Genomic DNA, 25,757 nt, shown 5'->3' on the forward strand with positions numbered 1-25,757 from the left:
GCCTTCAAGTACCTTCAAGACTTCTTCCCTAAGCTGTCTGAGGCAAAGGTCAAAGCTAGTATCTTTGTCGGACCACAGATAAATAAGATCCTGGAGTGCAATGAATTCCCCAAGAAGCTCACTAGTAAGGAGAAAGTGGCTTGGGACAGCTTTGTCGCAGTGGTTAGTGGCTTCCTGGAAAATCACAAGGCGAAAACTATGTGGAGCTGGTGAAGACTCTGGTGAAGAACTACGGCACAATGGGCTGTAGGATGTCCCTCAAAGACAAATATCCTTGATGCTCATCTTGATAAATTCAAGGAGAACATGGGAGCAGACTCGGAGGAGCAAGGCGAGCGCTTCCACCAAGATATACTAGACTTTGAAAGCCGCTACCAAGGACAGTATAGTATAACGAGGACATGATGGGAGGCTACATTTGGGGGCTGATTCGTGAAAGTGATTTACAGTATAATCGTGAATCTCAAAAATCTACTCACTTCTAAATCTTTTGCAGTAATTGTTGTATTACTTTAATATAAATACATGTTAATTTTGATTCATAAGTAGTTTTTTCTGACTATATGAACGAAAAGACACAAATTCACCAGTTTTCTCATTGAAAATAGGTAAATTTCAAAATATCACTGTCCTAGTCACAAAAGCAAAGTTTGTGAGGAATAATAGCCATTTTCTGTACTTTTGAGGCATGAGCAATTAGGAAATGACACTTACTACTGTTGTTTATGCCGGATTATGAAATATTGATAAAAAAAAAAATAATTCAAAAAATGCGTAATCGCATAAATTATGTTAATGTATGTAATTATATGCATAATCGAATTAATCCATGCGATTGCTTGCGATTATGTTAATGTGTGCAGTTATGATAACTAGGCTTAGTTTCGTTATCCAGAGTTGTATCAATCGGGATGAACGATTATCTTTGATTAAACATTTATTGATTATCTAAGTGTGTTTATGTTATGTTAGGTCTCCAAATTCATATCTCATTGCAGGTTACAGTTCTTATGAATAAGACAGCTTTGCATGGACTGGGAAAGAAGCCCTCGAACACTTAGTGTTAAGCAATTTTTATTCTAAACAACATATGACACTCTAACATGCATAGGCGAAAGCATACGTCAATAGATTCATGAGCAAGATTATGCAATGAACGAAAATGAATGACTAAAACACTTCTTATTCATGTAACTCGACGGCAGCAACTGCTTTGCACGATCAGTTGACATTGAACGCACCACCTTGAAATGGCAACCCTTTTTGAAACACAAGATAACTTTTTGAAAGTCTTATTCGTGTGCGTGTTGTGTGCGTTGTCCCCTTGTAAAATTAATTATTTTTTTAGAGCCGGGAGTTGTGTCGTTAGCTTGTGGGGTGGGGGAGGGGTTATATCACCAGCGAACAGAGAGGTTCCCTTTAGCTTGGGTGTGGCTGCAGCGAGCCCGCCCTGCTCGTGCGCTCTCTCTCTCCACTGCTAGATGAGTGGTGTCGGCATGACGCTCGTCGTCGTGGCGAGCGATGATTCCGTCGTCGGATAGCGCACAGCTCCTCCACCGCTGGATGACGAGTCGGCACGACGCTCGGTGACGCCCGGGTCGTGCTGCTCGTGCGCTCTCTCTCTCTCTCCGCTGCTGGATGGCGAGTTGGCACGACGCTCGCCGACGTGGTGCGCGATGATTCCGTCGTCGCTGCTGGACGTCTTGTCTGTTCTCACTGGGTGTTGGTCGGTGTGTGTGTATCAAACACGGCGCATTCGATGGCGCTCTCTCTCTCTTGGTGGCAGCTCCAGGCTTCTCCAATGCTGGATGATTGTTGAGTCGGCACGATGCTCGCCTTCGGCGGTGCGCGATGATATCGTCGTCGGATAGCGCACAGCTCATCCGCTGCTGGATGATGAGTCGGCACGATGCTCAGTGACGCCCGGGTCGTGCTGCTCGTGTGCTCTCTCTCTCTCCTTGATCGTTGCCAGCTTCACACGGACACTCGCCCTTACTTCAGGCTGTGTTGGCTCAGGCTCTGGACGACGCGGCTGTGCGCGCTCACCGGCTTGGAGCGCTCTGGCGATGAACGATGGCTCTTGTTGCTCATCCGCTGCTGCTCGTCCTTTGCGATGCTCGCTTGGTCGACGCTTGGCGATTTCCGCCCTTTCTACAGGTTGATTGCTTGTTGTCATTCGTCACTCTCTCTTCTTCGTGCTTTCCTTTGTTCCTGCAGCTGCCAGCTTCACTCGCACTTAACCACACCTCGCCACTTCGTTCCATCTCTCCTCGAGGCACGACCCATGGTTTGTTGATGCCTCGGCAAGCCTCCGCCCTGTCTCCCTTATGAGCCTCCCTCGCAAATCCGCGTCGCAAGCCGAGTCACGTGAGCGTGACTCGAACCAGACTGCTCACAGACTTCTGTGTGTTTTTACTTAAACTCAAAAACGTGAACCCCCCCCCCCCCTCTGCGCATCTCTTGCAAGAGGAACAACAAACCAAAAAAAAAACCAGACAGCCTCCCGACCCCTCCTCGTGACCCTTTCTAACCCCCTAAGTATTTATGGTGCCATCTGTTTGTGCCGGACCATTGGAGACAAAGGTGGCTGAGGAGATTTTTGCAATACATTTATGTGGTCCTGTGTGTTACATTTATTCTTGATATTTCTTATGAGTTCCCTCGGTCTTAGTATATCGTGGTTATTATTCGGTCTATGTTTAATGAATATTCGTAATGATCCTCGTTACATCATTATTTTGAGGGCTTTGCCAAGTTTGGTTATGCGTTTGTCTCCAGGGATTGGTGTTTTATTCTGAGTTATATTTTAATGTCCTGAGGTTAAGTGTAACTAAGTTTCCACTTAAGCTTTCTTGACAGCTGGAATTCGTATTCTTTAGTTTTTGGTAAGGTCATGTAGATAGAAATATACAATACAAAATAATATATATGCGGTGAATACGAGTAATATAAGGGGATTACTAATAAAAGCCCCTATTGTAGGCTGGTTGATTCTTTTTGTTAAGTTTCTACTTTTCGTTAAGGAAAACGTTAAAGAAAACGCGAATTGCAACAGTTGTTTTTCTCTGCTCTGCACGATATCCGTGCATCTCCAGACGTCTTGGGAAGGTTAGGCCATCGACCTTTTGTCCATCTGGATGTCTCTGACCTCTCTGTGCTCTGAAGTCTTACCGTTTAATTGCCCTCCCCGTTTCACAGATTCCTGGTGTGCTTGTGAGGAGTAGGGGCTGTTTCCATTATTTAATTAAAAATATATATATAGATATAAAAAAAAGTAATTTTTTTTTTGGCCTAATTATTTTTAATATTAATTTTTGGAAAACAGGGAATAGATACAACAATCCGCCCTTCTAAAAATTATTAGTGGTCGATTTGGCCACTGGCGAATTTTTAAACAAAGTAAATGCCCCTTTTTTCTGTTATGAACCCATCAGCCGCCCTCGTGTTTCGGCTGTAAAAAAAAAAAAATTCCAACACGCGCGTCGTATCACAATCTTAGCATGGTTACATTTGAAATAAGCAAAGAAAAGAAAACAAAATGTTAAACATCGATACCACATGTTATATCGGTTCTTATCCATCATAACTACTGTAAAAACATTTTTTTTAGTTCCTGGGAAACGCAAGGTAGTGGTTTCGAACACATTTATGCGTTATTTTCCTCCTGTTACCTCCTTGCCATAATTTTTACCCAGTTATTATCATCTGGTTTGCCACTTTTGGTTTTATGTGGACATGCTGCCTCCCACGCACTGTCCTTCAGACTTGGTTCGTCTATAGCCTTTTCCTGTCCATTAACAATATTCTCATGGCCAGATATTTTAGAGTAACCCTTTACTCTTTCATGCAATCTCCCAACATCATTAACTTGGTTCGTAGTGCTTATCGCTTTAATCTTTCGATCACGGTTTTCAGGTTCGTTTTTGTAATTTCCTCTATCACTCCCTCGCGTCGTGGGAGTGTGTGGTGTAAAATTGTGTTGCACATAACCAGAACTCGCGCACACAACCAATTTTGGCACTTGGTTGTCAGTGGCACTTGCACTCTCTACGATTACATGCACATTTGCCGAGTCAGTGTGTCGATTCAATTCCGTGCCTCGTAATGTTGCCCTCTTTGTTTTTACGAGTGTGTTAGATTCCAACACCATTCCCGATATGTCATGAACATTCGTCTCCATTTTAGCACTCCGATCCACGTAATATTTTGTTTCATTGGGATGTTTTCCATTCAAAGGCTCACGCCTGCATTCCTCAGGACGTGTCTCTGTGTTCCATCTCCCTGCACCACCATCGCGCGATCCTGCGACGTGCTGCACTGTTTTTCCTGTGTGCTCCGGGTTATCTCTTTGTCTCTGCTGTCTGTTATCTACTGTCCGATCACCCTTCACTGCAGTCATGTTTTTGCGTTCGATCTGCGCGTCATTTACGGGAGCAATGCTTGCGTTTCCTACCGCATCGTATGCATTTAATGTTTCCCGATCGTGGCGGTATTTGTCCGCCTTGTCACTTGCAGCCTGCTTGCATTTTCCAATGGGGCCATGATTTAGCTTCCACTCAGCGGGTGGGGCGCGTATGGGCAGCTCGCTCTCAATTACTGTGTGTGGTTCATCACGTATTTGGGCCGCATTTTGTGTCTCAGTTAAGCCATTTTGTTTCTCCTTATTATTTGTTTCTCTATTCCCTCCTGGTATAGCCGGTGGGGAAATCGGTCGGAATTGGACCGATTGTGTTTGACCTCCCATCCTGCGATTCTCGTACATTTTTGGCCCCGTGCTTCTCCGATTTATGTGCCACCTTTTTCCTGGATTGTTACCTTGCCATCTGTGTGTGTAATTTTGACCTTGCGTGTGTCGGGGCATGGAGTGCTGATATGGTTCTGCTCTTAACCTCCACCTCCTGCGATTCTCATACATTTTTAGCCCCTTGTTTCTCCAATTTGTGTCACTCTCATTTGTGTGCCAACCTCTCTCTGGGTTATTTTGCCATATGTGCGTGCGTGTTCGCTCCTCTTTGCATTGTGGGACTGCTCGGTGATTTTTATTCCTCTCTGAGAGGCTGGGATCATTATCCCTCTCCCTGTGTTCTGGATCCGAATTATGATTCTTAGCTCTGTATAACCATGCCATGTACGCCTTGCTCTCTATGCGGTGTAAGGAGGCTGTTTCTGGGTTCAAAACCATTCTCACACTTTCTGTAATCTCTGGGCTCAAGGATTCAAAAAACATAATTTTGAACATATGGTCCCCTTAGTGATACCGATTCACATCACCTGCGTAATACGCTTTTTTAAATTGTAAAAGGTAGTCACGTGGGTCTTGGTCCATGCCGTGGGTCATCGATTTTACAGCATAAAACCCCTCAGTGAGTCATCTTCTTGGTTCTTTCGGTAAAGTCACGTAGAAGAGAAGTAATAAAATAATAAAAATAAAACATAATAAAATGAAATAATTCTCACGACGTTTCGGCTACAACGCAAGCATTATTTCATTTTATTATGTTTTATTTTTATTATTTTATTACTTTCCTTCTACGTGACTTTACCGAAAGAACCAAGAAGATGAATCCCTGCAGTCACGAAAGCTTTAAATCAAAACCCTCAGTGAGTGTCGAATATTCTCCAAACTTCCGAATCACTGCCAGGCTCAGTTGTTTGAAATCATTCCTAATCTTGTATGGTAGCGACTTTACCCATGGTATAGATTGTCCATGTAAACTCCATTTCAACAGACTCGCTTTCTCATCCCGTCTCATCAGGCCTCTGATCATTGCCTCCTCTTCTACTGTTGCGATGTGGGTGTGTATATCCCTGTTCTTATTGTGTGAGTCAAAATCGGGAATTCTGACGAGAGCTTTGTCCATCAATTTAAGGGTTTTACTGTCGAAAGAGTCTTCCGAAAGTTGGTCATCGTCAGACGAGCGGTCACTTTGATGTGTGCTGTGTCGGGCGTGTTTTAGCGGCGTGCATTTTTTTGGTGAGCTGTCTGGGCTGTGTCGCTAGTGTTGCCAATTACCTGCAGTTTTTGCCTCTGCCTTAGTGGAGCATATCCTGGTGACTTTATTTTACGATTTTGCCACCCCCTAGCTTCGGGGTTGTCAGTTCCCCCTTTTTTTATTTTCATCTGTATCTCCCCATCCCTTCTCTCGACTTGGGAGGGATTTTCTTTGTCAAGGATATTTTGATCGATACCCATCATTTTTGTGCGATCTGTCCCTGGACTATGTCCACGTGCCCAAGAGTGTGGTGTACTATTACTTTCATATTTATTCTGTGGATCAACGTCTGTGAGTGTCGCTGGTGTCGCGAGCCCTGATTCCTCCTCCCTTGCGAGGGTGTGGGGACATTTTACCTCGTTGATTAGTTCCTCTCGATATGTCGTAGCGTCATCGATACAGCTCCCTTCCCATGTGTCTCTCTGATTGCCCTGCTTTGTAGCAGACCGGTCAGTACGTTTTAATACGAGTTTCCAGTATTCCGCAATCCATTCAAAAATTCCTCCTAATCCTAGCATCTCAAGTGTGGCAGGAGCTACTTTGACATTCCCTTTCGGAGTGCATATAAAACAATTGTATCACAGAATGTAGTCAGTTTGACTCGAGCTATTCTGTTATTTTCTATTCAGAGTGCGTATCCCTAACACAGTTTATCACAGGATGCAATCGGTTCGATATGATGTTATCTTAATCCCACTGTATTTGTTCCAACCTGCTATTCTGGAGTTTAACCTCAGAGTGCGTTTTTTTTAAGTTTTACGCCCGTTTACAATCACAAGGCAATGTTAGATCACAATACTCTGGTTAACACGTAGTGATTCGTTCCTTCATCCATGCAAAACACTGTCTGCGAGAGATCCCGGACGATGCCACCCATTATGTTGTATATGCCAGATTATGAAATTTGATTAAAATTTTTTTTATAATAATAATTAATAAAATTGCAAAAAATCTGCAATTCGCATGAAATATGCTAATGTATATACTTATATGCATAAATTATGATAATCGCGGGTATAATCGTATTCTTGTATGCGGATGCTTGCGATTATGTTAATGAGAGCAGTTATGATAACTAGGCTTAGTTTCGTTATCCAGAGTTGTATCAATCGGGATAAACGATTATCTTTGATTAAACATTTATTGATTATCTTAGTGTGTTTATGTTATGTTAGGTCTCCAAATTCATATCTCATCGCAGGTTACAGTTCTTATGAATAAGACAATGGGCTCCCCCCTATCTCCGGTTGTAGCCAACATCTTCATGGAAAAATTTGAGATGGACGCCATCCAGACTGCCACTCTACGCCCGACCTTATGGAAGAGGTACGTAGACGACACTTTTGTCATCTGGCCACATGGCCGGCCTGCTCTAGACCAATTTCTCGACCACATCAATTCCATACACCCAGCCATCAGATTCACCATGGAAGTCGAAAATGATGGCAAGCTACCCTTTTTGGATGTCCTAATCAAAAGGAGACCTGATGGTTCAATGAGCCACTCTGTCTACAGGAAAGCCACCCACACGGATGCTTATCTAAAACCGGATTCCCACCACCATCCATCCCAGAAGAATTCCCTCATCAAGACTCTATATCATAGAGCCCAATGCATCTCCGACCATGAACACATTTCCAGTGAACTCAAACACGTACGCCAAGCTCTTAAGGCTAATGGTTACTCCGACTACACAATCCGCAAAGCCATCACTCCAACCATCAAGAAAGATCCTGTTGAGGAGCCTTTCAAGACCATCACCTTACCCTACATTGCTGGGGTCACAAAAAAGATCTCCAAAATCCTGATTAAACACAAGATCCAGGTCCGATTCAACACAGTACATAAAATCCGTGATCTGGTACCATCTGTAAAAGATGTGATTCCAGACATACAGTACCCTGGCGTCTACAAACTAAGTTGCCTCTGTGGTAGCAGTTACATTGGGGAAACCAAACGACACGTCTCAGACCGCATTCGTGAACATAAAGCTGATCTAAAACACGGTAGGACAAACACCTCAGCCGTGGCAGACCACTGTTACAACTCAGTGGGCTCACATGACATTGACTTCTCCAAGACGGAGGTTCTCTGCAAGCCATCTGGCTATCATGAGAGATTCGTTCATGAGGCGATCCACATATACAAACACAGAGACAATTTTAACCGAGAAGATGGATTCAGGCTTAGCAATCATTGGAAGGACGTAATAAACCATTTCGATACACATTAGGGTGAGTTGAATAATACATAGTGTTATATTAAAATGTATAAAGTATAGGGTGGTTTACAGCAATACAGTATATAATTTAATGTTGGGTTTATCTATGGCAGTATATAGTACTGTATATGCTAAGAGAATAAAGTTTAGATGGAAGTATATTATATACTTCTTACGACGTAGAATTGTAATTTTATTATTTGTTGTTAGTAACTCAGCTTATTGTAGAGTATAGTAAGTATCAGTTTATATTTTAGTTTTTTTTTTTTTAATGTAGTTTTCACTTCGGTTTTCTACGTGGTTGTTTGGTAAATGCAGCTACATATCACTAACATTCCTGTCCTTTATTAACGCTGTTCCTTGCGCCCCCCCGTGGTGCTGTTGATCCTGCATAATGCATGGGCATAATGGGACTTTGAAACCCCTCCGCCCACCCCCTACGCATTGTCCATTGGTATGCTAAATTCCTCTTCATATGCACATTCTTTTGTTAAGGCGCTCCTCCTCGCTACACCTATATAAGCTCCTAGCTTGATAATGTTCTCATTCTTCGCCTGAGGACGGCTGCTTGCGTTGTGGCCGAAACGTCGTGAGAATTGTTTTATTATGTTTTATTTTTATTATTTTATTACTTCCCTTCTACGTGACTTTACCGAAAGAACCAAGAAGAAGACAGTTTTTCATGGACTGGGAAAGAAGCCCTCGAACACTTGGTGTTAAGCAATTTTAATTCTAAACAACATATGACACTCTAACATGCAAAGGCGAAAGCATACGTGAATAGATTCATGAGCAAGATTGTGCAATTAACGAAAATGAATGACTAAAACACTTATTCATGTAACTCGACGGCAGCAACTGCTTTGCACGATCAGTTGATATTGAACGCATCACCTTGAAATGGCAACCCTTTTTGAAACACAAGATAACTTTTTGAAAGTCTTATTCGTGTGCGTGTTGTGTGTGCGTTGTCCCCTTGTAAAATTAATTATTTTTTTAGAGCCGGGAGTTGTGTCGTTAGCTTGTGGGGTGGGGGAGGGGTTATATCACCAGCGACCAGAGAGGTTCCTTTTAGCTTGGGCGTGGCTGCAGCGAGCTCGCGCTGCTCGTGCGCTCTCTCTCTCCACTGCTAGATGAGTGGTATCGGCACGACGCTCGTCGTCGTGGCGCGCGATGATTCCGTCGTCGGATAGCGCGCAGCTCCTCCACCGCTGGATGACGAGTCGGCACGACGCTCAGTGACGCCCGGGTCGTGCTGCTCGTGCGCTCTCTCTCCGCTGCTGGATGGCGAGTTGGCACGACGCTCGCCGACGTGGTGCGCGATGATTCCGTCGTCGCTGCTGGACGTCTTGTCTGTTCTCACTGGGTGTTGGTCGGTGTGTGTGTATCAAACACGGCGCATTCGATGGCGCTCTCTCTCTCTTGGTGGCAGCTCCAGGCTTCTCCAATGCTGGATGATTGTTGAGTCGGCACGATGCTCGCCTTCGGCGGTGCGTGATGATATCGTCGTCGGATAGCGCACAGCTCATCCGCTGCTGGATGATGAGTCGGCACGATGCTCAGTGACGCCCGGGTCGTGCTGCTCGTGCGCTCTCTCTCTCCTTGATCGTTGTCAGCTTCACACGGACACTCGCCCTTACTTCAGGCTGTGTTGGCTCAGGCTCTGGACGACGCGGCTGTGCGCGCTCACGGGCTTGGAGCGCTCTGGCGATGAACGATGGCTCTTGTTGCTCATCCGCTGCTGCTCGTCCTTTGCGATGCTCGCTTGGTCGACGCTTGGCGATTTCCGCCCTTTCTACAGGTTGATTGCTTGTTGTCACTCGTCACTCTCTCTTCTTCGTGCTTTCCTTTGTTCGTGCAGCTGCCAGCTTCACTCGCACTTAACCACACCTCGCCACTTCGTTCCATCTCTCCTCGAGGCACGACCCATGGTTTGTTGATGCCTCGGCAAGCCTCCGCCCTGTCTCCCTTATGAGCCTCCCTCGCAAATCCGCGTCGCAAGCCGAGTCACGTGAGCGTGACTCGAACCAGACTGCTCACAGACTTCTGTGTGTTTTTGCTTAAACTCAAAAACGTGAACCCCCCCCCCCCCTCTGCGCATCTCTTGCGAGAGGAACAACAAACCAAAAAAAAAACCAGACAGCCTCCCGACCCCTCCTCGTGACCCTTTCTAACCCCCTAAGTATTTATGGTGCCATCTGTTTGTGCCGGACCATTGGAGACAAAGGTGGCTGAGGAAATTTTTGCAATACATTTATGTGGTCCTGTGTGTTACATTTATTCTTGATATTTCTTATGAGTTCCCTCGGTCTTAGTATATCGTGGTTATTATTCGGTCTATGTTTAATGAATATTCGTAATGATCCTCGTTACATCATTATTTTGAGGGCTTTGCCAAGTTTGGTTATGCGTTTGTCTCCAGGGATTGGTGTTTTATTCTGAGTTATATTTTAATGTCCTGAGGTTAAGTTTAACTAAGTTTCCACTTAAGCTTTCTTGACAGCTGGAATTCGTATTCTTTAGTTTTTGGTAAGGTCATGTAGATAGAAATATACAATACAAAATAATATATATGCGGTGAATACGAGTAATATAAGGGGATTACTAATAAAAGCCCCTATTGTAGGCTGGTTGATTCTTTTTGTTAAGTTTCTACTTTTCGTTAAGGAAAACGTTAAAGAAAACGCGAGTTGCAACAGTTGTTTTCTCTGCTCTGCACGATATCCGTGCATCTCCAGACGTCTTGGGAAGGTTAGGCCATCGACCTTTTGTCCATCTGGATGTCTCTGACCTCTCTGTGCTCTGAAGTCTTACCGTTTAATTGCCCTCCCCGTTTCACAGATTCCTGGTGTGCTTGTGAGGAGTAGGGGCTGTTTCCATTATTTAATAAAAAAAAATATATATAGATATAAAAAAAACAAATTTTTTTTTTGGCCTAATTATTCTTAATATTAATTTTTGGAAAACAGGGCATAGATACAACACTACCCAGGAACAAAAATTGTGTTACATAGTGAATTATCACAGCCACAGCAAATTACACAAACAGCTGCAACGATAACAGATCGATGCGACGCCCCGGCTCATTGGCCGTGCTCACCGTTGCTTTGCAGTGTGACCGTTAGGCAGCTCCCTGATTTTGAGCTCACGTGCAGCAGCATTGCCGGTGCCGTTCTGGTGCTGAAGCCAAACAGCGCCATCTCTCCAGACTCACTGTCACCAGCAGGCTCCCCGAGGCTTACGGGCACTCTCGGAGATATGAGATCGCCGCTGGGTTCCCTGACTGGCATGTCAGAGGCTCTCTCGAATGGCAAGGTGTCTTTGTCACTTCCGGTGGACGCCAAGAGCTTATGAGGATCCTGGAACTCATACCTCACCCAGGTTCCTCTTTCGAAAAATCCACCAACCTCTGAGAAGTAGAATATGGAATCTAAATATTAAGGTTATAACAATTCGGATCAAAATGTTTCTCCATACATTGTATTGAGGATGCATCATGCTTACTGAACAGTTATGTCAGCATAAAGTGTACTTATATTTGCAGTCAAGAAGTATACTTACAACAATGTTTACGTTTACATCTATAGCTCTTTGTCAATCCACTGCTAGATGAGGGCCTCCCAATGTAATGTAAGTTATTTTATCCGAATTGATTACATTGCTTAGAGTGAGTTGATAAAGGTGGAGAGCATATATGTGGGAGCATTGACATCCAGTACAACAATCTATTTCCTGCACTACCCTCTGCTGCCCATCACGTAGCTCCACAGCCTATGACATCTGCAATCACCCGTCTCATCGGATCTCAAAAGCGAACCAGAATGGGGTCTGAATATTGTTTATATGGGTGACCACATGTTTATGAGGATTTGAATTTGAGGTGATATTTGTTGCAGCCCTATATTTATATGAATCCAGGTCTCCTTGAGCTTCTTGAAGCCATATTCTTTGCTTGATTTGCTTGTGCCTATGTTGTTGCTTGTTGTATCGCACGATTGTGAGAGATAGTGAAGGCTTGGGGGAGGCTGTCATCCGGCAGTGGATTGATCACGGCTGATGATGACAAGTATGCTTCAGCCGATTCAGTTGACACTGTCTGCCTCTTTTGTTTACCGGCGGTGCAAAACGGCCCGTCGTAGGGAGATGAGGAACAGTCGCACGAGTAGCCCACCGAGTGCTCCACGCAGCGGCCTCCATTGCGGCACAGTGCCCCATAGCTGCGGCAGTGGCCCGAGCAGCCCGGGTTGACCCCCGGTGTGACCCGCGCCTGCTCCTCCAGGTCCAGCATGACGCCGTTCACTCGCAGCGAACGGACGCAGCCGAGGAAGCCGCTGTAGCCGGACACGGAGGAGCCTACACAAGACAGGATGCGACACGGTCATCAGAAGCACTGCTGAACACAGCGGTTTGAATCATAGGCAAAGGATATGATTAGAGATTTAATAAATAACAGAATTCCTGTACCAGTCAAGAACATATGGGTAACTCTACATTGGCTTCCTTTTGGGTATCCATTGCATTGCTTGTGTGTCCTTCGTTTTATCTTTGTAGGCTGGAGAAGGTAATATTCATTACCATCATCATCAAAATCAACTCTTTCTGCTTTTGCCTGTCCTTCACAGTCTTTGCCAGGCACCATGTCAGCTCATCAGTCCATACTGTTACATCAGGTATTGTCCATGAGCAAGGCGCACAAGTCAGTTGTTTAATAATCAAAACACCTGGCTGCATTTATCTCGAAAATACTGATGCTGACCACAGTACACTACAACAAGTACTAATTCAAGGTAGAATTAAACTCGGAGAGATTCCAGCCAAGTTCAACCTCCAATTGCCACTGGTGCTGTATATGACCAGCAATCAAATATGAGCCATATACAATGCACACATGCATACGCACATACATGCTTCTACGCAGATATACAATTCGCACACGGTCACAAAGCACAAGTCACGGTTAAAATATGCCAAGTTTCTAAATTACCTGCAAATTACTGAATTGAAATATAAAAGGCAAAGAAATAAAGAGTCTGATTCTAAATAATTGCCCCCTACTGTGAAAACTTGGCAGGACCCTCCTGAAAAGGAGCCGTGAGATTCGGCGAGGCTTTCCCGGGTAAAAACAAGTATTGTAATATAAAGCTGTGCACGAAGTACCGATGTAAAGCTGGCTGTTCAGCTGCAGATGAGCATGGCCACGGCTAGGCACCCACGCCACCACCCGAGGCAGGCGATCGACGCGCACGCTCGCCTCCTTGAGGCTGCGCTCGACGCTCACTGCGTGCCACTCCTCGTCGTTGAGTGTCTGCCCTGACCGCACGACCATCTCCACCGGCCCGTTCCCAACGTCAAAGCCGAAGCTCACCTCGTACGGCGCTACAGCAGCAGGACGCCAATGCAATCGCGCATTACACACACACACCACCAGTGGGGGCTGCCCCATCAGTGGAGAGACAACAGCTGGAATTCCGCAAGCATGCAATGCGTGAGTACACAGTGGATGGTATTGTAAGCTGAAAAAATATTACTGTTGAAAAACTTAATTGTGTTCTGGCGGTTCATAATCTTGGAGACTTTTTTGTTATGAACGCTAGACACGAAGTGTTGGGCAATTTTGTTATTTGTCATTGGCCTAAAGTGAACGAAGTAGAATAAAAAATATATTATTTTTACTCCTTTTTGTGCCGAGCAGATAGCAATAGATGAAGTCATTTGCACACAGTTTGTAAAACACATTTGCTGATGTACAACACATTTGCTGATAACAGGCCCGAAATGTCAATCATCCAGCAACAAACAGCACGACAAAATAGATTGTTGTGCAATAAACAATGTACAGCTTTCACACAGAAAACAGAAAAATACACCATGGCCGTTTCTCACACATCAAACATTGATTGGATATGTGATATTTTTTTGTGAAAAGCACATTATAACTGTTATTTATTAAACGAAACAAAACAAGGAAACTATTTTGTATTTTACCAGGTGAGGCCCACTAAGCTCTATAGCTCTTTTTTAGAAGTGACGTGGCCACAAATGATAGCTCAACAAAGTGGCTTATTATGTAGAGATGCATAGCAGCCAAAGACTCAAAATCCATGTTTCTAAATATGGAGGGAAAACATGCAAACTCCATAAATACAGGAGTCAAGTTCGCGATCGAACCCACGAGGTAGTTAACGTCTCAGCTCACACTTGAGCTGCACTCGTATAAAATCACGAGTCCCCATGTTCTCCAGAAAGACTCCGGATTCAGCCGACGTTTTGAAAAGGAACGTGATGTCGAGGCTTGTCTCGGCATAGACCGGCAGGAAGTGCAAATAGGATCTGTGGGTGCTGAAGGATGCTGCGTTCCAGAAGTGCCCTGCGACAGAGCCACACAACAGAGCAGCTCACACAACTGGGTGGGAATAACTGAGGTTTCAAAACCCCAAACAACACAGATCATTCAAGATGCATTTTGTAAAGGTGACCTAACCTTGCATTTTCCCAATTAAATTATCCACAGGGCATTTGCAAAGATAAGAAATGAATACAATGGTGGTTGTGTATCGATGGCTGCCACATAACAGTCACCAAACACTTTAGCAGATACTCTTTGGGTCTTTCGGTAAAGTCACGTAGATAGAAAAAGAATAGCTCAGGATGTTTCGATCGCAACACAGGCAATCGTCTTCAGGTGAGAGAGAGAAATCTACTGAAACAAGGTCTTATATAGGCCTGAGATGGGAGTCCCCTCAGGGTAAGAAGACGGGGCTAGAGATGGTCTCCCTGAGGCTGTGGAAGTGGCCATTGTATTGTGAGAGATTAGCATGTCAATGATGCTTCGGTGGCAGATCGAGTAGGACATCCAGTCTGTCAATACAAAGACATCCAACTTAGTGATGCAACTCAGAGAGTCAGCTAACATCGTCAGGAAGGATGGAAACATCCCAGCAAGTTAAGACTTTATCTGGTTAATCACGTCCTTCCAATGATTGCTCAATTTGTACCCATCTTCTCGGTGGAAATTATGTCTGTGTTTGTGTATCTGGATGGCTTCATGGAAAAATATTTGATGATAGCCAGTGGGTTTGCATAGTACCTTCGTCTTGAAAAAATCAATATCATGTGAGCCCACAGTGTTAAACCAATGATCATCCATGGCCGAGGTATTGGTCCTACCGTGTTTCAGATCTGCCTTGTGTTCACGAACACAGTCCGAGACATGTCGTTTAGTTTCCCCAATGTAACTACTGCTTAGTTTGTAGACACCGGGATCACATCCTTCACAGATGGGATCAGATCACGAATTTTTGTACTGTGTTGAATCGAACCTGGATCTTGTGTTTGTTCATGATTTTGGAAATCATTTGGTAACCCCTGCTATGTATGGCAAGGTGATGGTTTTGATCAGGTCCTCAGATGGTTCTCTCCCCAAAGTTGGGGTGACAGCTTTGCGGATTGTGCGGTCCGAATATCCATTCATCTTGAGGGCTTGGTGGACATGCTCCATTTCACTGGCTAGGTGGTGCTGGTCGGAGATGCAATGGGCCCTATGGTGTAGGGTTTTGATGAGGGAATTCTTCTGGGCTGGATGGTGGTGGGAGTCAGGTTTTAGATAGGCATCCATGTCGGGGGGCTTTTCTGTAGCAGATATGACGGTATTCTATCCAGCCTAAATATAGTGCACGGCTTGTGCATAAAAAAACTTGTTCTGGATGACAATATTTGCAATTACTTTTTACGCCAATCACAATTGCTCTGATTTTAAGAGTTCAGTTCTGTATAGCATATTGTAATTATTAATAAGACAGGTGGATGTGTGAGTTCAAAACAAAAACTGTCACAATTTCACATTTAAAATTACAGTAGGTGTTGTGATGTGGCTGCTATGATAACACTTTAAAATAGCTTTGTAAAAAATACACGTGCAAAATGTTTAACAAAAAACTCGGTGCATAGGTAATACGCAGGCATACATACGAGCTCATATATTACACTAGCTTTACTACCCGGCTTCGCCCGGGATTTGGATTCTTGTCTTGGATTAATACATGACGTCACCGCTCACTTGCCGTGCAAAATATATGCATTATTGCGCCCCCCCCTCCTCCAAATACAAACCTCTATTTTTATACTTTTTGCATTGTGTACAGTCTGCAAGCTACCCATATGCCAAATTTCAAGTTTGTTGCATGTCGGGAAGTATGCTAAACATTTCGAACAGACACATTCACAAATTTCCCTTTATATATATAGATGAAATATAAAGCGTCGGTGACTATTCCTTTGGCTCTACACCAAAGGCTCCATAAAGCATCAGACAGAAACGGTAGGAATGTATCTACCTTATGACTCAGGCATTGGAATGTAAGATGCATTTAAATTACTTTGGCGGCATCGAACAGAATCACATCAATTCTATGTTCTGAAATAGAGACATTGTTCAGGATGCAAAGGTTTTGCATCAATGTATTTGGTATTTTAACGTGCAGCTAAAAGAGCTCAACTTTTTCTGCACCCCCCCCCCTTTCCCACCCCGTGTGCATGCGCATGGGGAGCGGCGGAGCAGTGGTTAGTGCACTGCTCAAAGAACTGATTGAAACGAGTTCGATTCTCGCTCACGACCAAAAACAGTGGCGAATATCTGAACCGGTCCTGGACATCCCCTAGGTCGACTCAGTACCTATGTGGTGTGTAAACAACAGGATTATGAAAACAAAGGCGGCCGGGAGTCGTGCTGGCCACCCACCCTCTGTGTGCCATGCCGGCCTTCATAGGTGCTCGCTAACAGCACTTACCCCAACAGTATGTTAAAGTCAATACGGGGGATCTTTGTCTTTGTGCGTGCAACGTGTTGTCGATTCATAAGAGGGTTTTCATGAGTGGCAATGGCTTACTGTCCCCGTGACAGCGCAGTGGTCCCACTCGGTAGGCGGCTTCTGAGTCGCTCCTGTTCATGTCACCGATGATCAGTTGCAAAACGGGTAAATGGGGTTTATATCCCAAAAGCCCCGAGTCTTCTTTCCTGAAATAAAAAAAACACAGCTTTACATACTGTGTGTGTATGTGTGTAATAGTTATATTAAAACAAGAGCAGACAAAATTATTATTTGGATTGTGATACATGTCTTTGTAAGTTCAATATCCGTCACATGAGGGCATAGTTTTCTATCTGGCTGGGATCCACATTAATAGGCACATTTAACCTCGCACAAACGCTCATCAATATTATGATTTTGTTGCATACCTATAGACACTCAAGGAAAAGCGACTCTGTGCACTTCTTGCACTTCTGTAGAGACAAAATAAGGATCCCTACCGACCAAAACATGACACGACCCTTTGAAAGCTGTGCAGTTTACCTGTGGAAAGCACAGGTGCAGAAATTAACGCAGTGGGAGAGGGAGCTTACACGTGCAATGGAGCACACTTCACACGGCAGCACTTGGCTAAGACCTGTCTTGTGCTTCGCTTCAGTACAGGGCCATGATAAACAACAATACTGTAAAAAAGTACAGTTTTAATGAGTGGGGTGTAATTACAGAATAATAATCAAATACAAAAAGTCTGGTTTTTTTTCTCTTAGCTCCCCATGCAGTTTCGCTGTACTATTTGACAAGCAATATTATATTTTTGAAATATAAATTGCTGGGCAATAATACCTTTTTCCCAATATGGTATTAAATTATTGTGTTGTTAAGTGCAAGATATATTTATTTTTTATAAGTATAGCATCTATAGTTTTAAATGAATCACAGCACCAATTACTAAGCTGAAATAACTCAATTTCACACATTAACTGCACATTTAAGCCGATGCAATTAAAATAAAGGAATGGCTGTGGACTCTCTGGACAGGTAGAGTACTAATTATGTTGGGAGTGTTTGATTCCCAATTCAATAAGCTGTGTTGCACGGACGATGTTATCAGCTGCACAGGGACATTTTTTTACATGTTTTTGTAGCCCCATTGTTTCCACTGCCAGCCTACCCCGGGACCCGGGGAGCAAGAGCCAATTAACCTGCTCAACTGCCTCGTTGTAGATAATTCACAGTCATACATTTAAACATTCAGAACCACCCGAACGGACAAAGCCCCCCCGTGTAGCCTTTACAGACTTTTGAGGCAAGCGCTGTCAGCAAGCACCTATGAAGGGCGACACAGCACCACGACCGGCCACCTTTGTCTCCCGAGTGGCGATGTTTACACATGTCTCTCGAGTGGCGATGTTTACACATTTGAGGCTGAATAAACCTCAGGGAGGCCCAGAACCAGTCCAGATAATGATCACTGGTGTTGGCCATGAGCGGGAATAGAACTCGCATTGATGTATGCTAACCGTTGCACCACCACTCCTCAATATGCGCACACACAGGCGTGCAGACAAATCCTGAATATAATTACGTACTGATATGCTATCTTAGCTCAAACATTTCTAATTTGCTTGCACAGAGGATATTTAAACATGGCTACTCAGATACTATAGCCAAAGTTGCGAGAGCTGAGATGATGACCATCATCATCCTATCTCATACATACTATAATTGAGCAGTGAGTTTGTATTAAATTTTTAAGCCCATTTTTTGAGCGCATAACATTTGCGAAACATGAATATTCAATGAAGTATTGATTTGTATTTTAAATGTCAGTAAAAATATATTTAACATTTGGGAACCATTGCATCCGCTTTACGACAGCCCCATTTGTGACAAACATTTACGACGTCTATATAAGGCCACCACTTATCGATTTACAACACATACACTTAGGCCTCGGCAAGGTAAGGTAATTTACCCTTTTTACCGGGTAAAAGGGTAAAGGTAAAGGTTTCGACATGCCAAGGGGTAAGGTAAAGGGTAGGATAAAGGTAGCTCGGAAGAATTACCCGGTAGGGTAAAGGTAGCGCGAAGTATTACCCGGTAAATACGGTACTTTGTTTACCGCTAAAAGCTCTGTGGCGCAGTCCGTGGCCTCCATTTAATAAGTAATATAAAAACAAACTTTATTAAAAACACGCATTTATGAAATGTACTATACGAGTAATGGCAGAACTCCACGACTCCAGGAAGTGGCCCCGAAGTTTGCCATAACGTAAGGGGCCGTGGTGATTTACAGCCAACGTGAGTTGAGCGTGGACAATTAGACCCAAGCCGAAACATAACATATAAAAAATGATTTTATGATAGAATATAGTGTTGTCATCAGTATGACATAAGTATACCAAGTTTGCAGTCGATACCACATTAGGAAGTGAGTAGAAATTTTGTTACAAGATTTGAGGAAACAACAACGATGACAACAGACAGTGAGTTAAAAGAAAGTGTGTCAAATTGGAATCATCGAGAATATTCTATATGAATAAAACGCTCTACCTAGCATTTACCGTTATAAACCTTGTTCATGTGTAGTACCCCAGTAATTACCCTGTAATCGGGTAATTTATATGGGGTAAGGGTAAAAGGTAGGGTAAAGGTAGACTCGTTGCTTTTTACCTTTTACCTTACCTGCTAAAGGGTAAAAGGTAGGGTAGAGTGATTGTATTGTGGTAAGGTAAAAGGTAGGGTAAAAATAGGCTCGTTGTTTTTACCTTTTAACTTTTACCTTACCTTGCCGAGGCCTACATACATACACTTCATTTTCGACCCATCTTACAACATTGCTCTTAACAGACTTGAACAATCCGTCAGTTAAGCAGAGGAAGGAAGACACGGTAAGAAAAACATCATTATTTGTTTAAATAACAATTGCTTTCCGGAAAATGTTTATTTTCAGAGATAGGAGATGAGGGCCCATTAGGCCCGGAATTTTTTAGTGTTCCTAATGGACTAAAGCCACGCAACTTTTTACTCAGGGGTTGTGTGCTTTGCCGAACGTAAACAATAACTTTTCATACTCTTTGGTTCTGTTGGTAAAGTCACATAGGTATAAAATAAAATAAATCACGACGTTTCGGGCGCACCTGATGGCGGACGCTTGTGTTGTGCCCGAAACGTCGTGATTTATTTTATTTTATACCTACGTGACTTTACCGAAATAACCAAAGAGTATGGATTCCTGCAGTCATGAAAGCTTCAATTACTTTTCAAATGTGCTCTCGTTTTTCGGGTCAAATACAAAAACATTATGGTAATTCACTAAATTGTAATACCTTAACCACGTTCACCACAACTTTGAATCATAAACTGAAGAGATTAATGGGGATTTTTTTCAGTGGAATACAGAGTATTTGCCAAAAGTGTTACTATATGTTGTAGATATATACATGTATGAATGTAAAAATATGCAGCAAACCTTGTGTGTGATTGACTGATGTGGTGTAAAGGATATCTCTACCAAGTAACATTCATTATAAAATGTCATTGCACATATATACCGAGGACATACTGTTTATTATGTGTTTGATGTCCTCAAGATATCCATATTCCCAGATGCAAACAGTTTTGGTAAATTTCCACAAAGAAGGCTGTTGTTTGATGCCCTCGTTGCCACACGTTTTCATCGGAGATAGCACACCGAGTTATGATATAGTGTCTATGTCTGTTATCTGCGGGTGACCTAATACCCAGAGGAATTTACAGCTACACTCATATTAATGCTATGGCAAGACGATGGCATCTTGGGTATATATATAGTAATGTGAACATTAAGGGTAATGGTAAAGAGGTTTAACTAAGAGCTGTGCTCTGCAGTTAACAAACACTCAGGCCCTCTTCAAGGATAACAAGTTAAAATAACTGTCAACAAAGTGTACAGACATTATTGCAAACCAATGTGACACATAACCATTGCAGCCTGTATGAGCTCTGAGCCATATGCTTTATTCACAACTATTTACTAAGCAAGATGCGGTGGTACATATGGGTGAGTAAACACAACATATAACGGTATGAGAAAGGAAATACAAGATATTATATTAAAGGCAACAAGTATATGTTTAAAAAAATGTTTAATACGTATACATATTAAAATAGTTGTTAATAAGTAGAGAGAGCTCTTTGTTGTGTTTTCCTGTTTTACCGTGTGTTGTTGTTCGGCATGATGTCCAAAGTTTCGCTACACATGCTGGGCGCTACTTCATGGCGAGCGATACGACCCAAAGACACATCAGAGATCTATCTATACAGCACTGTGAAATGCTAAGCAATAGCAATACAAAGAGATAGATAACCAATTAGATATTGGTTTAAAGAGGCATACTCATTTAGTCGATCGGCAGGTCGCATGCGGTGGGGTAAAACGTCTGGCCAATGGGGACAAGTAGGGCTAAAACCCTCTGGAGAGGTTCCCTAGAGCTCCCTTTAGTGGAGGCTCTTCCGCCAGCAGTGGCGTGGATGGACGATTGTAGGACTGCTCCTTTACAATTACCTACCAGAGATACAGATATCCCTCACAGTTGCAAAAAAACTTGGGGTCGGAGCAGTTCTTGGTAATGCCACAGGCGCACTTCTGCACCCTGGGGACAGCGCCACTCCAGTAGCGCTGTTTTTCATGAGTTCGTCCCACCCACGAGGTGTGCGGCTCCCCATCTGTGGGGACATCGAGGCGACACTGCTTCTGTAGTGAGTATTGTATGTATATATGTTGAACTTGTTTCGCACCATATATAGCTAAAGGTGCTAATTGGAGATGCAGGCAAGGACAACAAACTAAACACAACAAGCACTTCCCCGCATTATGAGCATTTATCACCGACTCACAGGCATATACTCGACATCCCCAGAGATCATCACAAATGCGTGTAATACACTGATTATGCTTGTCTCATCCAGGAACGCCTCACTCCCATATTGAGTATCGTGGCTCCTTTTCAGGAGGAGCCTGGAAAGTGTTCATAGTCGGGGTTCTACTCTATTCTTGCACACAGCAGTAATATATTCAGGAGCTAAATGGAAATGTCCATATCTGATAGCCATGAAAGGGCCTCAAGAGAGAGTTTGTGTAGTTTTGTTATTCCTCCGTTGAAGAAGCGCAGACGACAGTGGTTTACTATATGGTCCATAGTTTTTGGTTCCATGGCCACAATTGTATTGTGGCTTGTCTTCTAATTTTCCATTTGCAATGATTGATATGTATTACCCTAATTGAGCAGTTTTTTTTAGATAATTTGGAAAATGAGGCCGATACACAATGGCATACTTTCGCAAATGAAGTCACATGATCTCTAACATCCATTGTGAAGCAGATGGCATGTATTTTTACAGATAATACAACCGCAGTAATAACCAGGAGAGTTACTGGGTTCGAACTATGAACCTCTGTAACACGCGGCGGACGCGCTATCGCTAGACCATCACCAAGGATTGAAGACGTGTATGGCGAACTATGGGATGTATTATAGATGTTAGGGAAGTGCTCATGATATTTGGATTAATCCAGAAAATCCAAATATCAGGACGAGACATATGACCTGAAGTTATGTTTTCGTTCCACATGATCTGAAACCAGAAGTGATTTCACTAATTTTCCATCACTTCCACTTTTGTCCTGCCAAAGATTATCACATGGCAAAGGGTATTTTTTGTTAATATGCAGATATATAATGATCACAGTGTAAATTATTTGAAATTCTCAAAGATGTAAGAAATTATCTGAAACAATCTGGAATTATGATGAGAATTTTGTAAATCCAAAACTCATTCCAATATATGTATTGTATGCAGTGGTAGTACTAAATAATGATACCCAAAGCTGTATTGATACCATCACTATGTTAAACTCATTTTAGATCTGAAGTCGTATTCATATCATGGGACCTCCTTTGCCAGTACCAAAATATGAGAATAGGTTTTCCCCTTTTTTCTGGCAACAAAACAAATATTAATATGTTTAAACACCAAACTGAGGACGCCAAAAGGCATGCATGAATGCCTTTTTGCGTCCTCTGGTCTAACACCGTTTTGAGACTAGGCTCAAAAGAAAACTGTCTCTGGTGTGGACCAATCAGTTTCAAAGACAATGCATATATTATCAGAGTATGTTTTTTTTGCATTCTGACCACAAGTATTGTGGTTAATGCAAACATGATTCCTTGTAAAAGGTTTCAGTTTGGTGTTTTAACATCTTAACACCTGTTTTGTTGCCAGTCAAAAGAGGAAAACCTATTCTCGCGTTTTATTCATATTTCATCAATCATGCAGTTTATTTCAAATACTTATATTCAATTCAGTGGCCTTTGTTTAATCACGTCAATGGTCAACTGAAACACAGAAATTGTAATTATCAGCAGAGTGAAGTAGTGTATATTTTAGTCCCTTAATGTTGGCTAAATGTGACCATTCTGTTGAATATTTTAAGTCATGACAAACCTAAAAGCAATAAGTCAATTTTATATGGTAATCCAGCTATTATAAACATATAACAGGTCCCTGCGGGGTGGGCTGGTAGGAACGAACAAATGAATGTCTATAATAAAATTAAATGGCGGGGGTACGATACGAAGGGAGAGTTTGAGGCCTAGTTCTAGGCTTTAGGCCTAGCTGTAGGCTTTAGGCCGCTGTGAGTTATTTTTGAATTTAAATGTTTTAATTAAAAACTATCTCAGGGAATTATAAGGGAATGTTACACTTTTTTAGCCAGGAAAGCCTCACTGAGTCTAAAGGTTTTTGTATGGTCCTGCCAATCTCAGGAAATTTTACGGGAATGTTACACTTGTTTAGCCAGGAAAGCCTCACTGAGTCTAAAGGTTTTTGTAGGGTCCTGCCAAGTGTTTGCAGTAGGGGGCGATGTTGCTACACCTAATCGGACATCGGACGGATGGACGGACGGACGATATAATCTATTGTAGGCTGGTTCACTTCGTTCCTACCAGTATTAAACATTTAACACGTAGGCTTTTATAAACATATATTAAACGTTTAACACGTAGGCTTTTGCGACCAATATTATGCATAATAGAGGTTTTTTTGGGTTAGATCGCGTAAATATATAAATGTGTCATTAAAACCTGCCACCACCTGACACAGCCAACTAGTAAGGGTTGTCACGTAAACAGAACATGCCAATTCGTCACTAGTACAGCACACCGGTGTGTTGGAGAGCCAAGCCACAATATTTACAATCAGAGTACGACGTTTCGCCAGTAATTACAACTAGCTTCATCAGGCGACAACCAGATTTGTGGAGAAGTCTGTTTCGTTCCTTATATAGAGGCGTAGATGCGGTGCCCACGCTTCTGCCCTCTTGCACCACCTGGGGGGCGGGGGGGGGGATAACTGAGGCAATGTACATTAAGCATTATGCGAGCCCTACATGGGTAGGACCTTTTCGTTCATCAAAAACTCTGAACATCTCGTAAATATAATCAAAGATATTAAGCTTAACCTTAATGATATTCTCGTAAGTTTTGATGTGACTTCTCTGTACACGAGGGTTCCGGTCAACGAGTCAATTAAATTACTCGACACTGGTAATGAACAAAGATTTAGCCAAATATACCCCAAGACTAGCTGAACACTGTCTAAAAAACACCAACTTCTTGTGGCAAGGTGACTTCTATAAACAAAAAGAAAGAAGCAGCAATGGGCTCTACTTTGTCTCCTGTAATAACGAATTTGTACATGTGTAGTGGTGATACGCGCTGGGTGTATATGTCGTGTGCCAGCGCGTATGTACGGGTGTGTGTGTGGTGACGCGCGCTGACGGGGAGGAGCAGGCGTCAGTGCGCGGGTGGGGGTAGTGCTGCTGATTGGCTGTGTGCCGGTGACGCGCCCAGAGGGAGTGATCGGGTAGCAGCGCGGTGTGATTGGTCGGGGAGTGGAAACACGCGCTGAGCGGAACCGGATCGTAGGGATAGCGCGTGGGGATTGGGTAACTGAGGAGCGGTGCCGACGTTGAGGTCCGCATCCGCTCCGTCTCCCGGGAAGAAGGGGTATATAAGGTGATGCACAGAGGAGCAGGGGCAGAAGTGGAACCATCTAAGAATGAAGACGAAGGTGCAGAGATAGAGCCCGGAGAGGAGAGTAATGGAGAGTAATGGAGAGTAGAGGAGAGTAAGGTATAAGTGTGTAGCCAGCGAGAGAGAACGGTCTACACGAGCTGAGTAATGTATAGTGTGTAGCCAGCGAGAGAGAACGGTCTACACGAGCTGAGTAATGTATAGTGTGTAGCCAGCGAGAGAGAACGGTCTACACGAGCTGAGTAATGTATAGTGTGTAGCCAGCGAGAGAGAACGGTCTACACGAGCCGAGTAATGTATAGTGTGTAGCCAGCGAGAGAGAACGGTCTACACGAGCCGAGTATGCATACGGTGTAGCCAGAGAGAGAGATGCAAAGTCTACACGAGGCGAGTGGAGAGTGTAGCAGAGGCGCAGAGTCTACACGAGGCGAGAGAGGAGTGTAGCCGAGGCGCGGAGTCTACACGAGGCACAGAGAGCCAGCAGCACAGAATCCAGAGTCAAGAGAAGCGCATTGTGAAGAAGAGAGGCCACGCGTTGTATTGTTACAAGTCAAGATTTAATAAAAGAAGTGTTTTCCCGTCAAGGGGTTTCCTGCCGTCATTTTCCAATACTTCATCTGGCGTCAGAAGTGAAACGGGCTTCCAAGTATGGAGACGAGGA

The 25,757-nt window shown here is 43.4% G+C and overlaps 1 protein-coding gene across 1 annotated transcript in view; it reads right to left on the bottom strand.

Moving 5' to 3' along the window:
• The window catches only part of LOC144932376 (contactin-associated protein-like 2), a 191,768-nt gene that overhangs the window by 35,675 nt on the left and 130,336 nt on the right, over positions 1-25,757 (bottom strand). Inside the window, exons 14-19 of the mRNA XM_078856353.1 lie at positions 21,572-21,728; positions 17,100-17,227; positions 14,411-14,581; positions 13,372-13,590; positions 12,328-12,567; positions 11,315-11,623 (exon numbers count right to left, since the gene is read on the bottom strand). Of these exons, the coding sequence (XP_078712479.1) occupies positions 11,315-11,623; positions 12,328-12,567; positions 13,372-13,590; positions 14,411-14,581; positions 17,100-17,227; positions 21,572-21,728 (1,224 nt within the window). The remainder of the gene's footprint in view (positions 1-11,314; positions 11,624-12,327; positions 12,568-13,371; positions 13,591-14,410; positions 14,582-17,099; positions 17,228-21,571; positions 21,729-25,757) is intronic.

This window comes from Lampetra fluviatilis, chromosome 1 (genome assembly GCF_964198595.1).
Source record: "Lampetra fluviatilis chromosome 1, kcLamFluv1.1, whole genome shotgun sequence".
Taxonomy (NCBI): Eukaryota; Metazoa; Chordata; class Hyperoartia; order Petromyzontiformes; family Petromyzontidae; genus Lampetra; species Lampetra fluviatilis.